At 36.6% G+C, this 18,551-nt stretch overlaps 2 protein-coding genes across 2 annotated transcripts; both read left to right on the plus strand.

The window, feature by feature from the left end:
• The first annotated feature begins 2,174 nt into the window (after nucleotides 1-2,174).
• LOC125242767 lies at nucleotides 2,175-17,130 on the plus strand. Its single transcript, XM_048151701.1, is given in 11 exon segments — nucleotides 2,175-2,292; nucleotides 4,296-4,483; nucleotides 6,020-6,070; nucleotides 6,687-6,805; nucleotides 9,073-9,407; nucleotides 9,410-9,589; nucleotides 10,339-10,435; nucleotides 10,939-11,038; nucleotides 14,560-14,667; nucleotides 16,037-16,201; nucleotides 16,939-17,130. Coding segments are annotated over 11 exon segments (1,518 nt in total). The 3' UTR covers nucleotides 16,996-17,130.
• Nucleotides 17,131-17,263: 133 nt separating this feature from the next.
• LOC125242768 lies at nucleotides 17,264-18,243 on the plus strand. The gene is made up of 2 exons (XM_048151703.1): nucleotides 17,264-17,420; nucleotides 17,718-18,243. The coding sequence occupies exons 1-2, from the start codon at nucleotides 17,379-17,381 to the stop codon at nucleotides 18,129-18,131; spliced, it is 456 nt and encodes a 151-aa protein (XP_048007660.1). The 5' UTR covers nucleotides 17,264-17,378; the 3' UTR covers nucleotides 18,132-18,243.
• The last annotated feature ends 308 nt before the right edge of the window (nucleotides 18,244-18,551 follow it).

The following is an 18,551-nucleotide window of genomic DNA, read 5'->3' on the forward strand; positions in this document are numbered from 1 at the left end:
TTGCGAAAAAATCTTTTTAAAATCGAGGTTCCGCTCTCGACTGTTTCTCCTTCAAAACTTAATCAATCGTAACGGAATTTGAGAAACTGAATAACAATAAAATAATCTGTGTCGGACCGTTTATTTTTTTTTTGGCTAATTGTTACCAATCTTGAGTATCACACCTTTATTACGTCATATTGTATAGAGAATTGAACCCTCCTGTATCCTCATAGGCATGCCAACATGATAGTTAGATGTCCATCGGTATTTCGAATAAATAAAACTGTAGTTCGTGCGAAATGGTTAAATAAGCTGAGCCGCGGTCCTGGGTTCGAATCCCGGTAAGGGCATTTATTTGTGTGATGAGCACAGATATTTGTTCCTGAGTCTTGGATGTTTTCTATGTATATAAGTATGTATTTATCTATTTAAGTATGTATATCGTCGCTTAGCACCCATAGTACAAGCTTTGCTTAGTTTGGGGCTAAGTTGATCTGTGTAAGGTGTCCCCAATATTTATATTTATATTTCTTTTTTTTTTGCCAATAATTTTTTTTTATTGTTTTAGGGAATTTTAGGTCAATTGTACTCAGAATCATGAGTACTTTCAATCTCACTGGGAGACAAAAAGTTTCCCAGAATTTCCATACATTTTTTTTACTTTCCTCTTTTGTTACCCCATATAACATGTACGGAAAATAATGGTAACAAAATAAGAAAAAATCGTATGGGACAATTTTTTTAACTACTAGGATTGAAAAGGCTAGTAATTCTGAGTAGAAATAGCATTTTTTTTTCAAAAATATCACACTTCATAAAAGTGGCAAAAAAAAGAAATGCTCAAATGAGTCATTGTAAGAGGGAAAAACATAAAAACCCGCCGTTCTCATTGCCACTTATAAAAATAAGAAATTTCGAAATCAGACAAGGTATTAAAAGAACCGGGCATTCCTCTACGACACAATCTATCTTACTTTAATAAACGAGAGAGCAAGATTGATGTCAGATTTTGAAAATCAGAATTTGACCCTTATATCATATAGGTAGGTTATTGTATCGTATCTGATGTTACCTTAGAGTACCTACATGTGTAGATATGGTAAATAAAATACGGCCAGGATCTTCGATCTGCAAAGTATAAGTAATTGAGAACCTTTAGAAATACTTCATTTAGCTCTGTTTTAATAACTACATGGTTATGACTACCTAATGTTAAGAAGAAAAACCGGCCAAGAGCGTGTCGGGCCACGCTCAGTGTAGGGTTCCGTAGTTTTCCGTATTTTTCTCAAAAACTACTGAACCTATCAAGTTCAAAACAATTTTTCTAGAAAGTGTTTATAAAGTTCTACTTTTGTGATTTTTTTCATATTTTTTAAACATATGGTTCAAAAGTTAGAGGGGGGGACGCACTTTTTTTCTTTTAGGAGCGATTATTTCCGAAAATATTAATATTATCAAAAAACGATCTTAGTAAACCCTTATTCATTTTTAAATACCTATCCAACAATATATCACACGTTGGGGTTGGAATGAAAAAAAATATCAGCCCCCACTTTACATGTAGGGGACCCCCCCTAATAAAACATTTTTTTCCATTTTTTATTTTTGCACTTTGTTGGCGTGATTGATATACATATTGATACCAAATTTCAGCTTTCTAGTGCTAACGGTTACTGAGATTATCCGCGGACGGACGGACGGACGGACGGACGGACAGACAGACATGGCGAAACTATAAGGGTTCCTAGTTGACTACGGAACCCTAAAAAGAGACCGGTTATTTATCACCTGATTTTCTTATTATGAAAGCACGGTTTGTCTTTCTTTGTTCTTCTTATGAAGCTGTCTCTGAACATTTGCTATTTTCTAATTCACAACACAATAAAATTACATAGACAGACCGTTTATAACCTAGGTTTAATCGAAATTCTGTATAAAGGAACAAATCAAATAACGAAAAAGCATGTTACACACGTTCGCAAAATGTTTTACGAAAATGTAAACGGCGAAGAGTAAACAAGCGGACGGAGCGGCGGGTCGCCGCCGGGCGTCGGGCACGGGCCTGAAATGGAAACGCGCCCGTATCTGATCTACATTTAATTACTACCAAGCACGTGTAATTTGACTACATATAATTTTAATCGCGTCTTATGTTTCTAGTCGCCATAGTGTAACTGGACTCGGGTGGCAAAATGGGTCTCCTGACGGCTATCTGGCGGGCGATAACCCATACCAAAGCCTTGGAGGACTCCAGTGGCGAATTGGAAACTACGTTTTTTGAAACAGTGTATCGTATCACTTATATTGCAGGTAATTTCAATTGACAGCAGAAATACTATTTAATATAATAATGGCGAGCACATACGTTTTTTGAGATACTATATCGAATCACTTACCTATGTAGCAAGTGATTTTAAAGTTGCAGTTTATAGCAGAAATACGATACCTGAATACTTTCTCATAAGAGCATCGTTCATATTCTTACGAGTTTAAATAAGGACACATACTTACTTAGCCTATCTATAAAAATACTAGACTTTATGACGAGAACGTTGACTATAAATAAGGTTAACTTTTATAAAGTTCATCAACGGCGCTTTTCTCGCTGGTACAATGGAAAATTCCTTTAAGAATTATAGAGAAGAAATTCAATTATGCATTTCTAGTATCGCGTATTATAAAAGAGGATTTTTTCCCTATCTGTCGTGCAGCAAGGAGAAAAATCTGTTTGTTCTTGAACAAGCTCAGCAAAGAACGAATCGTTGAGTCCGAATCAATTATGTCGGCATCCTTTTGCAAACGGTTTCAGCGGAATCCAATTACTAAGTATTAGTTTCTTAGAAATAAAAGGCTCGTCTCTATACCTATTGTATCTACTTACTGGTTTCATTAGTACAGTACTTAATCGAATATTAGGCTACGCACCAAAAATGATACTCAAAATTATGGGGTGTGTAATGATTGGTATAACTTTTTTTGGTATAGTAACATTTGATATAACAACATTTGGTATAAATTTAAAGGATATAATCACTCATTTGACATAATTAACATTTGGTATAACCACAAAATATCTACTTTTATTTTGTATAATAATTATTTCGTATAACACTTATTTATAATAACCGTTATATGGTATAACTATCTATTGATATACGACTAGTATCATATAACTAGCGAACAGTATAAACATTTCATGAATTAATTTTATTCTTTTTTGAAGGGATCACAGTTCTAACCTAACCTAACCTACTTTTCTAATAGCAGTATATATGTTTAAGGGTCACAGTTCTAACCTAACCTAATCTATTTTTCTCATGCATGATGGATCGAATTTATTGGCAGCGCGTTGTGTGTAGGGGTCACAGTTCTAACCTAATCTACTTTTTTGGTACATGATGGATCTAATTTATTGTATAATTTGTTTTTATTCTAACTGTGCTTTAGACAGAATTTGTGTTATACAATTTATTTATTATCGGAAATAAGCATTATACTCAAAGTATGTTATAATAAATGTTATTCGAAAAAATGATCATTATATTAAATAAGAATTATACAATTTGTTAGTATATTATTTGTTGTTATATGATTCAATAATTATATCAAATTATCGTTATAACGACTAAAAATATATAAAAAAAAGTTATATCGATCGATACGCACCCAAAATTATGATATTTGGTTACATTTTGATAACCTCCTAGGCTAGTCGCTATAAAGCGGAAGTCCCGGGTTCGAATTTTGTAAAATATATTTTGTAACCTAAGGTACGTGCAGTTTTATTTTGGTTAAATTACTAACAAACATGGGCACAATTCTAACACATTAACACCACTTACCATTACTTACCAGTAATGGTAACCCATTATATATTGTGTGTTAGAATTTTTACAAACGTTAGAAATATTGAAAGTGGATTTAGCGGCGTTTGATTGGAGAGGCTACTTACATTGTCCGGAGGCGTTTGTGTGGCCACGTGGATACACTTAGGAAAATCCTCACTCAAAACGACAGCCCCATATACACGTTTATAGGCACTGCATGGTTTCTCCTATCACTTGAATGTCAATTTTCACTTTTGAACCGATAACTACTTATAATTCGATTTAACGGGAGCGCAGATCATGGAGCCAGCCAGTTGGAGGCGCACCGGAAATTAAGTATCTATTTAACTATATAAGGAAAAGAAATTAAAACTAAGAATCTTTGTTCCTCGAGGGAACAGTGGGCTGGTTCCAATCTGGGCCATATTAGGCGCCAGTACCTTAATCAGCATGCAAGTTTTCTACAAATAATGAGGTTACTTTAAGGGTTGTCGATCTCCGACCACGGTTTCTTCTACAAGCTGTACAGCACCACGGTGAAGCTGATGATAGCGACGTTCATGGTCGGCGAGATGTGGTACATGCTCACCTTCGTGAGTTCTCTCGACATGGTCATCGAGCAGATGAATGTTATGGTCATACAGGTGATGGCCCTGTTCCGGTACAGGTACATGGTAAGTGTATTGCTTAAAGATTTTTAACCCCCGACGCAAAAACGGGGTGTTATAAGTCTGACGTGTCTGTCTGTCTGTCTGTCTGTCTGTGTGTGTGTGTGTGTGTGTGTGTGTGTGTGTGTGTATGTCTGTGGCATCGCAGCTCCCGAACGGATGAATCGATTTATTTTTCGTCTGAAGGCTGAGTTAGTCGGTAGTGCTCTTAGCCATCATCATCCTCCTTGCGTTATCCCGGCATTTGCCACGGCTCATGGGAGCCTGGGGTCCGCTTTGACAACTAATCCCAAGATTTGGCGTAGGCACTAGTTTTTACGAAAGCGACTGCCATCTGACCTTCCCACCCGAAGGGTAACTAGACCTTATGGGAATTAGTCCGGTTTCCTTACGATGTTTTCCTTCACCGAAAAGCGACTGGCAAATATCAAATCACATTTCGCACATAAGTTCCGAAAAACTCATTAGTCTGTTTCGGTAGTGTTCTTAGCCATGTTTCATGAAAATCACTTTTTTTTTTCAAAATTTTAATGATGTGGTTAGGTTAGGTTATGTTTATTATATTCTTGGTGTCCAACCGGAACAGTTATTTGTGCCGAACCAAAAGAAATAGTCGAAGAAACTCGAGGTTCGATTTGAATTTAATTCCGGCTGAGACCAAAACTTTCATTTTGTTGAATCAATATGTCAAAGAACTGTTTTAGGCATGTGTTAAACGTAACATACATATATTTGTGTAGATGGTAAAAACGGTTCATTAATAAAATGTAAATTAATATTTACGTCCTTTGAAAATTATACTCTGTCAAACAAGTCTGTCAGTAAATAAGAACAAAGAAAACTATAGGTATCCTTTTCTATAGCACCCTAAAGAAAAGGATGCAAATATATTTCTTTGTTCTTATTTACTGACGGACTTGTTTGACAAAGTATAGATAGCCCTTACACTAAAGATCAGAAAAAAAAAATCGATAAGGTAATGAAACCGAACTTTTTACTTAAAGCCTGTTCAGAAAATATATAACTAAGCGCCATCTTGCGGAATTTTATTAGAACTATTTTCTTCATACTATACTGAACTGTCGCCCCATACATCAAAATAACAGCGCCCTCCTGACAATAGTCATATATTTCTGGTCAGGCTTTAAACAAGACTATTTTCGGACACGCAAACCTGTCGACACCAAATCCGAAAATTGGATTAAAATAAAATGAAAATTTGCTTACTTAGGTAAAATTTGCGTACTATACAGACTATAATCACAGTATAATAAAGAGTACTATCGTACTGCATGGCCACTCCCGCTCCCCGCTGAAAGTGCCGCCCACCCCCTCTCGGTTACCTCACAGTTACCGCCTGTCAAAGACGCGACCAGTCGACCTGTCACATTTCACTCATACAAGCATAGTACGCGTTCACCTACACGAGCTTAGACTGTGTGCTAGGAACGCGGCTCTTTCATATATTTGATCGCCAGTGTCCGAGGTGTGCTGTAATGGAGATTTTTCCTATGCTTTATTTAAAAACTTTTTCTCATCCAGAGAATGCACGAGAACGTGTACAAGAAACTAGCCATGTCCATGCAGATTAGGGTGGAGCGAAAAAACACTTTTCTGGAATTAGCAAACCTAATAGTTATCAATCAATGCCCCTTAGTCTATGAAGCCTTTGTGCAAATTTTCAGCTTTTTAAATCAACATCTTCTGCCTCCGCATTAGGTTTGAAATTTTGAAAATCTCATACAAACCTGAAAATTTAACTTTTAGATAAAAATTTTTTTTCGGCAGTATTATGTTTAGTATACATTATTGATACATATTATTACAAGAAACTACCAAAAATTGCGAAAATAGCGTTAAAAATCGCCAATTTTCAGTATTTTAGCGGCTATTTTGGCAAATGTACTGAAACTAAACAAACTTTGGCGATTCTTGACGCTATTTTCGCAACTTTTTGTAGTTTCTCATAATGATATGTATCAATAACATATACTAAACATAATACTGGCGAAATTTTTTTTTTATCTGAAAGTTGAATTTTTAGGTTTGTATGAGATTTTCAAAATTTCAACCCTAATGCGGAGGCAGAAGATGTTGATTTAAAAAGCTGAAAATTTGCACAAAGGCTTCATAGACTAAGGGGCACTGATTGATAACTATTAGGTATGCTAATTCCAGAAAAGTGTTTTTTCGCTCCACCCTAATGCAGATGTCGAACCTGGACACGTCGACTCCCGCGAGGAAGGCGCTGGCGCAGCACTGGATGGAGAGGAGCGAGACGTACTTGAAGCTCATGCTGGGGTTGGGCAGTCTCACACTAGCTGCCTGGTATGAGAACACACAAAAATAAAATTACCCTTTACACGCCAAAGAGGCATGATCGATTAAATCCGTCTCAAACCACAGAGGCACATAGATTTTCGTGCATGTAGATAAATTTCAAATTCAGTTTTATCATTGCGTCAAAAAGGTTCAGTGTCGAAAACCCGGCTATTAGGTATTTTATGACATTTATTTATTTAATTTATTTGGATCTTCAACAATACACAGTTTCTTAGCGTTCTTAACATGCACAGAAAAAAAGGTAAGATAGTCTTATCAATTACAGAAGACCGCAGCATGCGTTGAAGTACACATAGTTTGCTTAATGTTAAAGTTATAACTACTTACACTTAATAGTTATTTGTTTTACAAGGGGGCAAAGTAGTTGTTTAACCGCACGTGCCAATATTGATACCTGAGCAAGCGAGAGATTCCAATATTGAACCGCGAGCGTAGCGAGTGGTTCAAAAAGTGAAATCTTGAGCGTTGCGAGGGCATCAAGGCACGAAGGTTAAACAAACTTTGCCACCGAGTGAAACACAAAATTTTTCACCACACCAACACGAACAAAATACTGACACAAAACATCAAAATAAATCAAATCCGTCAATTTATTCAATATTTATGATTTAAGATCATCATTTATAGGTAAAATCTAGCAGCCAGATTAAGACATCGAGTTAAAATTTGTATGAAATTACTTTGCTCCCTTGTGGATAAAATGCAATTTTGCGGTCTGTTTTCGAATAGCAAAGAAAGCCTTTACCAGTTGGTGTGGTGAAAAAATATTTTTTTCCCCTCACTAGCTCGGAAACACGTGTTTTGTCCTTTAATACCAGCGGGTAAAAACGCATTTTATCCACTAGTGGATAAAGTAACTTTACCTTGAATATAGTAATTTTGACTGCTTTAAAATTGATAAAAATGAGTGAATCTAGTGATGACGATGTTTTACCACCTGTGGAACTACTGAAAGCAGTGATAAACGCGTTTTTTTGCGTTTTACTTTCCTCGCTATAGTGAGGGGAAAAGTTTTGTGTTACACTCGGGTGCAAATGTATTTTACTTCTCGTGTGTTAAAAAACTCGTAAGTTCAGGATTCTATTCTCGAACCACTCGCTTCGCTCGTGATTCAACTATAGAATCCTTTCACTTGCTCGTTTTTCAATTCCACACTCGGCGTTAAAATACAACTTTGCCCCATTGTATAACAAATAACTATTAATTTATTTGGATCTTCAACAATACACAGTTTCTTAGCGTTCTTAACATGCACAGAAAAAAAGGTAAGATAGGTCTTATCAATTACAGAAGACCACAGCATGCGTTGAAGTACACATAGTTTGCTTAATGTTAAAGTTATTACTACTTACACTTAAAAATATTTTTTATACACGGAAAAGAAGTTGTGTCGATATCGATCTCGTTTTGGTGCTGTTTGTAAATATCATACAAACTCGTACGTGTTATAGGACAGTGCCGCTTGAGATTTGTATGACATTTCATTAGCATAACATAACGAGTAAGTATCTATTCGTATTTATGTTGTGCACTCATTCCGTAAGAAATAGAAAGACAAATGGGAAAAGGGCCGACACTTCGTCTTAGGGGCCGAGAAATAAAGCTTAAGGCAAAGACACTTTTAAGAGATAATTCAAGACAACGTCCAAACCTATTTGGAAATTGAGGGTTATTTAAAATTGAATAATTTTCATTTGCATTGGAGCGGCGCCAAAGCTACGAAGGCCATATTGCAAGCCCATACAACCATTTCAGTCGCAAAATCTTCAAATCAGTAACTAACTGTTAAATGTGACATAACGCGTGGTAACGTCGTGCAAACAATGCGACCGTATTGATACAATAACAAAATGTAGTCGTCGTGTGCACTCGTTACGGTAACAAAATGTGTACGAATTTGTGGCTGTCAATGTCACTGTCAGAATGACTTTTAACGACACTTTATTAGTCGACGTTTGCACACATAACGGTAACAACATGTGGACGAATTTGTGGCTGTCATCAGTGCGTTTATCCTATATGTTGATTTTACGAAAGCTAGCACTAATGAAATAAAAGCCTTTTAAACTGAAATAAAAGAAACTGATTGTGTGTGACAACTATATCGGTAATATCGGTATACAGTCAAAAGTTCAAGATTGTCAAAAGCCACTAATTTTATTGGCTAATGAGATACATACATACTTATATATTTTTAATACATTATATCCATTCGCGCCAGCTCTAGAACATTACCTATAATTGCCATGCAGGTACGTTTACCCTCTGGTGGACGACATAGAGTACAACCTAACTGTGGGCCTACGTCTAGGCGTGGACTTCAACAGGCCCTCGCGCTACCCCATCGCGTATATTATCCACATCGTCGCCTTCCACTACACGGCCTTCTTTATCATGGTCAATGACGTCATCATGCAGGCGCACCTCATACACCTTATCTGCCAGTACACGGTGCTGGCTGACTGCTTCGAGAATATTCTGGTCGATTGCGAGAAGGATTTCAAAGGTAAAGTTGTGACGTTCCAGATTCATATAAAAGATACTACACGTTGTACTTCAGCAGACCTCATACACCTCATCTTCCAGTACACGCCTTGCGCTACTCCATCGCCTACACCATCCACGGAGTCGCCTTCCACTACACGGCCTTCTTCATCATGGTCAATGACGTCATCATGCAGGCGCACCTCATACACCTCATCTGCCAGTACACGGTGCTGGCTGACTGTTTCGAGAATATTCTGGTCGATTGCGAGAAGGATTTCAAAGGTAAAGTTGTGACGTTCCAGATTCATATAAAATATACTAGGCGTGTACTTCAGCAGAGCCTTGCGCTACTCCATCGCCTACACCATCCACATCGTTGCCTTCCACTACACGGCCTTCTTCATCATGGTCAATGACGTCATCATGCAGGCATACACCTCATCTGCCAGTACACGTTCCTGGCTGACTGCTTCGAGAATATTCTGGTCGATTGCGAGAAGGACTTCAAAGGTAAAACTGTGACGTACCGGGTCCATTATAAGGCATATCTTAATTTAATTTTAAACACAAAGATTCAACAATGAATTTGAAGAGAAAACAACAATAAATAAATAATTTTATTTAGCTTAGAAAACGATGCCTAGATATTCACTGTAACAGTAAAGTGGGCTTCAGGTGGCATCCGTTATGTTTGCAAATGGTAAATGAGTACCTAAACATGACGGATTCGTCCGTTTACGATCCTGGAAGATGTTTTAAGTGCCCATGAATTACCATTGCTAATTGAGATTGGTCATCAGCATGCTCTTGGCCGCGGCCGGTGTAATTTCATTTGAAAAGCAAATATTTGTAAATTAAACTCAGTGTCTTAATAAGGAAGGGTGCCTATAAAAGAGTCAGCAACATGAGCTTATCAATTAACAGTGCGTGACTGTAATATGAGTAATATGGTCAAAGGCCTTGGTACTCCAAATTCGTAATAAGGTTTTTTAAAACAAAGTTTTAATGAAGTTTACACTTAATTTTTTTAGGTTTGAGCAGAGATGAACTTGTTTGTGATAACCACTTCAGAAAAGTTTACATTTCTCGGCTGGGCCTGCTGACTGAACAACACAAAAATATTTTGATGTAAGTTACTGTTCATAAACTATACTTAATATTATGATGAGCTTAAAAGCGTATTTTTTTTTGCGTGATGGCTTTGTTTTAAACACGTATTAAAAACTGTAAAGTAACTAACACCCGACACCACTTTAGGCACCTACTTTAATTCCTGGAAGGGAGCAGCGGCTATACTCGTATTCACTTCATATAATACATATGAAATGGCTCTATGCGTAATCTAACATGTAATAACGACATAATAGGTACACTCGTATTTCGTATGGATTTATGTTTCCGCAGATAGGAATTAGTACGAATGTCGACTCCCTTATGTGTTGCTTGAATTGAAGATAAAATATGAGTAAGTTTTTCCTATTTCTCCCGAAAAAAAAACGGCAGAACTATTTGTACGGTACCTAATAAGATATCGCTTTCGCTCCTTCCGACATATCGCAAGCCGGTGTTGCTCAAAGTATTTTAGTATTCACAAAGCTCCACACTAATTTAATATTCCCTTATTACTTCAGGCACACTATGGAGCTCCGTAAAACCATAAGCCCCCCGATGTTGGGACAAGTGGCGGCAAGCGGCTTGCAAATTTGTTTTGCTGGTTACCAAGTCGCGCTGGTAAGTTACTTATTAAGATGTTAGTAAATTAACTGGCTGTATAATTATACCATATTTCACGCTACAATAAGGCTGAAGTTGGTTCCCTACACGGTGAAATAAGAAGGACAGTTTAAACTTTGCATAGTGACTTTTAGGACCATAATGAACAACTTTTATTATGGGACCAATGCTGAAATCGTGAAAAAAAATTTGGTTGTATCATACATTTCAACTGTCATGATTTCTCTATGGAACATTCAATTCTTTTTCGCGATTTCAGCATTGGTCCCATAGTAAAAGTTGTTCATTATGACCCCAAAAGTAATTATGCAAAGTTTGAACGGGCCTTTTAGACCGGTCAAATCTTACACGAAAATCTGCTAAAAAAACAAAGTGTGATTTAAAGCTGCATTTTTGGTATATTATTTAGGGTCCTTGGAAGAATGTGAAACTATGTTTTGCAAGCAAAAAAAGGGTGTGATTTTTTTTTAATTTGCAAAAAACTGCAAAAAAGCGTTTTTGTTTTAGTTTTTACAGTGTCATTTAAAAATTGGAGATTTTATGCAATAAGTTGCTTTACAAAGTTGAAAGTACATTAAATTTAAAATCATTTGAGCCTACTCGCAATGTCGTATCTCAAATAGTCTTTGAGATATGACGCTTTAAAAAAGGGTATTTTTTTCCCTCTTTATGAAAAAAATCGTTTTGCCAATATTTTGAGACAGATTTCAGCAAAACATATCTCGGTATTACATATTTTGGTAAATAAAGTTTTTTTCAAATTAAAAAAAAGCACACCCTTTTTTCCTTTGCAAAACACAGTTTCACAGTCCTCCAAGGACCTTAAATAATATACCAAAAATGCAGCTTTACATCACACTTTGTTTTTTAGGGTTCCGTACCAAAAAGGTACAACAGGAACCCTTATGGTGCGACTCTGTCCGTCTGTCTGTCCGTCTGTCACATTCCTAAATATCTCGAGAACTACTAATGCTATCAACTTGAAATTTGGAATAGTTGTGAACATTGTAAACCTCTACAAATAGAAAGTATAATTTTTTTTAATATATTAATTTTAATTGTAGAAAATGGCCAAAATGAAAGGGGGGCAAACTGTAAATTTCAAGTTACTAGGTCAAGTGGGGTATCGTTGGAAAGAGCTCAAATTGAACGTAAATAAACTATTTTTTATAATTTTTTTGTTGTGGAAAAAAAAAGAATTTTGAAGGAAAATGTAAAAAAAAATACCGTCCCCCCCTTATCTCCGAAGTTTACCAACGAAAAATTATGAAAATTTTAGTAAACATTGGTTTTATGCTATATATTACAGGAAAAATATAATCGTGTTTGTATTTTGAATACTTTTTTTTTAATTCACAAAAAACTTTTCAGATTTTTACTTTCAATTTACCCACCCTTGCGGATGTATATGGTACTTAAAATTAATACGAGATGTTATGTAAACCATCTTCTGTCCAATAAAGTAAAAACTGTTTAAATCGGTTAACATTATAAAGAATTATCCCTGAAAAACCAGGTCGCGCAAATTAGTTAGCAAATTGACCGAGAGATGGCGCTATACACTATAATACTCATTAGTGCCTATACTTTTGTCTTCTAGTCAAGTCATTAGAGTTATATGAAAATATGAGATTATTTTTACTAGGTAGTTTGAAAGAAAGTTTGTACGGAACCCTCGGTGGGAGAGTCCGACTCGCACTTGGCCGGTTTTTATTTCTCTTTTTGACCAGTCTATTTTTATTTCACCTTGTATATAGTAGTGTTTACTCGGTATTATGGAAGTTTGATACTATCTTCTGGTGCCAGAGGACGTAAGACTTATGGAAGTTTGATAATCTATCTTCTGTCAAAACGATGGGTCAAGTCGTTTATTATTCAATAAATTAAAAAAAAAAAAAAAAACAAGTCAGTAAATAAGAACTAAGAAAACTATAGGCATCCTTTTCTTAGCACCCTAAAGAAAAGGTTGCATATAATTTTCTTTGTTCTTATTTACTGACAGACTTGGTTGACAGAGTATATCAATGATTAACTTTATGTAATGCACAATGCGACTAGAGTCAGGCCAAAATAAGTTGGCAACATTTTGGCCTGACTCTAGAAAAACAAATCTTGACAGCGTCGCCGGTGCAAATGTTATTTTAAACGTCAAAGTTCGATGTAATTATGATGTTTACTTAACCCTTGCAGAGCCGGGGATAACGAAATCGTGACAAACTTGTCTTGTCCTGGCTCTGAACGACTATATCCATATAGTATATGAGTGTATAATAATAGACCAAACAAAATTGATATCCCCCTAAAACAGCTGATATAAAATTATATTTCGACTTTGCCTAACCTCTGAAATTGAATATCTAATAAAAATATAGGTCACTTCAAATCAATTTCGGTTCCCCGAATATTCATTAACCTTAATAGCTTTTATATTCGGCGGTAACTTTGTGCTTTCTGATATCATCACGGAGAATCCTGTTTTTATCAAAAAAGGTTTGGTTTATTTAAATAATTGATTTTTATTAAATACATATGACACCTAATAGGTCAATACGGGTAAGTATTGTAATAAACTGAAGAGTGTCCGGACTCCGGCCTTCACATTTGGCCTATTTAAACCATCAATGATCAATGTTTATTGAGAGTTACCTATTAGGTATATTTTATTGCTAACTTGATTTGTTACTTTAATTATTGACAATTAGAGACTTGCACATCTCTTAAAATGTATAATTTAGCTGTTTATTTCCTGTACTTTTTTTATATGATTAGACATTTAAAGGGTTTTACTTTTTAAATATTTTAATTTCATATAATTTTGACTCTGGAAGAGCCTATAATACATCTCCATGGATTATTTGATTAAGTATAATATCTTTACCTGTGACATTCAGAGTCATTTACAACTCTAAAATTATTATAGATTTTTTTCCTTGTATCTGTTTGATTGTTTTACGTATTAAGTTTTTTTTTTTAATGAAGAAACCAAGAGGAGTATATTTATTTAAATTAATGAGATCCTGGTTACATAATAAAATGAAATACAAAATATTGACAACTACAAAAACAAGCAAGTAGTCCGGAACAAATTAGTTATTTACGTATTAAGTATTTTAGTAATAATATGACATTTAGAGACTTTATACATCTCTAACTCTAAATCAGTTAGGATTAATATTTTCAGTTGTTATTATTTTCTATCAGTATAATTTGTTTAATTTTAATGAATACTCTGTAATTTTGATATGTACAAGTGTCCTGTGGCCTATTTGCTGAATAAATGATTTTGTATACCTAATGTATTTTCATACGTTTACTCCTAACTGTGAGAAGCAAGTAGCAAAACTATGCACTCGCAAAAAAAAACAGACACATTTACCGATATTGATCTTAAAATATTAATAATACGTGAGTGACGGGTTTCAAATATGTTTCTCAGGAGAGTTCTAAATAAATCTAACTAATTGCAAATCTTAAAATCTCATTAACGAAATGGGAAACTTACCTAGATATTATTTCAGACGTTGACGGCGAGCTTCACTAAGTTCTTCATGAGTCTGCTGTTCCTCGGCTACAACTTGTTCGAGCTGTTCGTAGTCTGCCGATGGTGCGACGAGATTAAAATTCAGGTGATTTTTTTTATACCACGTCGGTGGCAAACAGGTATACGGTCCTCCTGATGGAAAGCGGCCACCGTAACCTATGGATGCCTACAACTCAAGGGGTGTCACATGCGCGTTGCCGACCCATTAGAAACTAAATTGCAACAACTTAAACTAAACAATTTAATATATGTTCAACTTAAAACTATACAAATTAATATAATATTTACAAATAAAAAATGCTTCCCAGGTCATCCACGGTGATGGTGCCCAGATTAGTTCCATGGTGCCCAGTAGGCTGGCAGTGTTGCCTTTTTGAATGGCCATAAACTTATTCGCTGGCCAAAGTAGCTGACAGCCCTCTGGTCACCGGATACGTCAACCAGGCGTTGAAATATTTCATTGAATATGTTTTTAGCCCCACGGCCCAAGAGTTTCTACTTAAATTGTTAATTCCCTGTACAATTGTATTAATAACAGGTGCCTACAGCTACCTACTAATATTTAATAGACTGATTTATAATCTGAATTGCCACTAAAGGATATAATAACTTTAATACTGTATTGTATTACTACCGTATTATGAATATTAAATTATGAGTGATTGATATTTGATAGCCAATAACGTTACATTGTTAATGATTACTGAAAAACAACAGCTATATTTTACATTTTGCATACAGATAGCAAAAACTTGGAGAAAATGGGTCAAAGGAGGAAATGAAACCAACTTGAGCTATAAATTGCGATTGCGGCATTTTGATAATTTATGGGTCTTTCCTTAATAAATCATATTAGAAACGCAACTTTTCCCTGAGGAAGACGATTTTAAACGTTCAACGTATGAAATGCTTTCAGGCACGCGTCCGGTTTCTATCCCATAACGGCCATAACCCATAGTAGGTACTAAGTTCATCTCTATTAGGAGATGGACTTAGCTATGAAGCCATGTTTATTTTAGATTCTATGAAACTCTCAAATGCTCCTTACACCCTGACAAATAGTCCTTACAATGTAATAGCACTAGCTTTTGCCCGCGGCTTCGCTCGCGTTAGAAAGAGAAAAAAAGTAACCTATGTCACTCTCCATCCTTTCAACTATCTCCACTGAAAAAATCACGTCAATTCGTCGCTCCGGTTTGCCGTGAAGGACGGACAAACAAACAACAGACACACACACTTTCCCATTTATAATATTAAAATAATAGTAAGTATAGTATAGATGAACAGCATCCGTTCGGTGTACTCCCTACATCATCATCATCATTAAAGTGTCTAAAGGGCATCTACGAGTTGGCTTCGGCTCCGCACACACCTCCCAAATGTTCTGAATAAAGAGGGCTCCGTGGTGTTTGATTCAATTTGACTGAAACATAATCATATTTTTTAAATCCCAGAGCGAAAATATACGCAACGCGCTATACTGCTCCGGCTGGGAGTGCGGCGTGGCCAACATGGCCGGAGTGCGCGCGCGCTTCTTGCTGGTCATCACGCGAGCCTCCAAGCCATTCGTGCTCACAGCGGGCGGGATCACAGACCTGTCGCTCAACTCCTACTCTAACGTGTGTACCACGGCATCACAGACTTGTCTCTTAACTCTCTTATCTCCTACTTTAACGTGTGTAGGAGTGAGAATATTTGCAACGTGCTGTACTCCTCTGGCTGAAAGTGCGGGGCGCTCGCTCCTTGCTGGTGTCATGGCGTCCGAGCCGCTCGTGCTCACTTCGGGCGGCATCACAGACCTGTCGCTCAACTCCTACTCTCACGTATGTCGGCAACACATACCTGTCTCTGAACTCCTACCCTAATAACGTGTGTAAGAGTGAGAGCATTTGCAACGCCCTGTATTCCTCCGACTGAAGGTGCGGGGTGCTCGCTTCTAACTGGTCTTCACGCGGGCCTCAGAGCCGCTCGTGCTCACTGCGGGTTGCATCACAGACCTGTCTCTCAACTCCTACTCTAACGTAAGTATGTACCTACCACTTTAAATGTAAGACATCGAGAAGCTATGTCATTATATGGAACCATACTATGGATCTTTTGGTCTGATCGAGGGCCGCGCGCACCTAAAATCTTATCAGATAGCCAATTTTGAAAATTCCCTATTGTATGCATATGTATATGTATGCATGTGCAATTGTGCATAAGAACATTTGAATAATCCTAAGAAATATACGGTTACGTCGATTACGTCATGCTTCATTATTTAATTTGAGTCGGAGTTAATACGATGCAAACATAACGATGTACCTAATAATGAAAAAATCGCAAAGTAACTGTATTGTTTTTGCATTTTCAGTTGGTGAAGACATCATACAGTGCTCTTACAGTTTTACTTCACCTGCGTCACGAGTAAACAGTAAACACCGTCAGTTCAGCACAATCCAAGCGTAGCTAAAGCTTGAACAGCGTAAAGCACATGTACTCCCTGTTCTAGATCATTCGCAATTTACTCTTCAGTCGCAAAAAGCTTGTCATCAATGAATTCCACTCACATTTTCTTACAAAATGTACACGATGAAAACAAAACACTTAAAATGGCACGAAACCTCCTATATTTTTATGTAAATTTAGACCAATTGTCAGACACTTATTAACATCGGCACAAAACAATTTGGAATAATGTTAGTCAACGTGGTCTCGTCCGAATACAAATTATAAATGCTGGAAGTGGAATCGAGGCTCAAAGTCGGAGGGACAGCTGAAGTGAACACATCGCACCATATTTGTTGAGAAAAGATGAATGTCGTCGGATATTTGATTACGCTCGCTAATCTTCAGGTAATTATATGGTTAATTACTTCTAGAGTGCCTTACACATTTGTAAATAAAATAAATTTTATCGCCATTTTTTATCATGTTATGAGTGTTGTGTAATATTTGTTACAAGTTTCTTTTGAACTCCCGGCCATGCGCGACTACATATTTTACGCAAGTAGTTGTGGTGGCATCATCTGTACCTCGGTGATAAAATAAAAAAAAATTACTTGATCTCGTGTGTCACGCTCTCCTTTAACGTATGTAAACAACGAAGAAGTCTCGACAGTGATTTTTCTTATGAGACAAATATGTTTTCAGAGTTTTGAAGACTCCGGCGGGCCATTAAAGGACTTGTCCATACGAATGAGCGAAGTGCAGACACTTGCAAATGAGCTGCGGAACCACCCCGAGTTCACCATCGAGGGCTTCAGGCAGACGGGCTACTTCCAGGTTGGCAACGTTGGCAAGTACTTGTCTCAGAATCTGCGCAACTATCTCTTTCACGGCAACGTGAATCCTAAAGACGAGGGCGTCATTCTCACTCTTGACTACTCCAACCGAACTCCTGCGCCTCACGGCTCCAGCACTAACCAAGAAGATGGCACCTTGTCTTACTACGTACATAAGACTGGGGATCTCAGTAAAGAAGAAAGGCAGAATATCTATAGGTACTTGGACACTGTCAAAAGAGTTCACCGCAACAAAAGAACTGTGTCTGACATGGTGAATTGAATCGTCACGTAGCGTTAGCGTCTATTCTAAAACAATAGTTACTTCACGGTAATTCGTTGTTACCTTACTTTACCCATACTATGAAGTAGATTAATAAAAGTACTAAGCACAATAGAAGTTTTAATTTTTTTGGACCATTACAGATTTAATTTAGTTTTAGGTACTCACCTAACCGTATTCCACAATCCAATATAAAAATTGCTTTAATAGTTATTTGTTATACAAGGGGGCTAAGTTGTATTTTAACGCCGAGTGTGGAATTGAAAAACGAGCAAGTGAAAGGATTCTATAGTTGAACCACGAGCGAAGCGAGTGGTTTGAGAATAGAATCCTGAACTTGCGAGTTTTTTAACTCACGAGAAGTAAAATACATTTGCACCCGAGTGTAACACAAAACTTTTCCCCTCACTATAGCGAGTA

Source organism: Leguminivora glycinivorella, chromosome 3, assembly GCF_023078275.1.
Source record: "Leguminivora glycinivorella isolate SPB_JAAS2020 chromosome 3, LegGlyc_1.1, whole genome shotgun sequence".
NCBI classification, from domain to species: Eukaryota; Metazoa; Arthropoda; class Insecta; order Lepidoptera; family Tortricidae; genus Leguminivora; species Leguminivora glycinivorella.

Bases quoted from the DNA above. Each gene is read 5' to 3' on its own strand.
- LOC125242768 (XM_048151703.1), top strand. From the start codon at position 17,379: ATGAATGTCGTCGGATATTTGATTACGCTCGCTAATCTTCAG. The intron at 17,421-17,717 runs GTAATTATATGG...ATATGTTTTCAG, and splicing joins TTACGCTCGCTAATCTTCAG to AGTTTTGAAGACTCCGGCGG.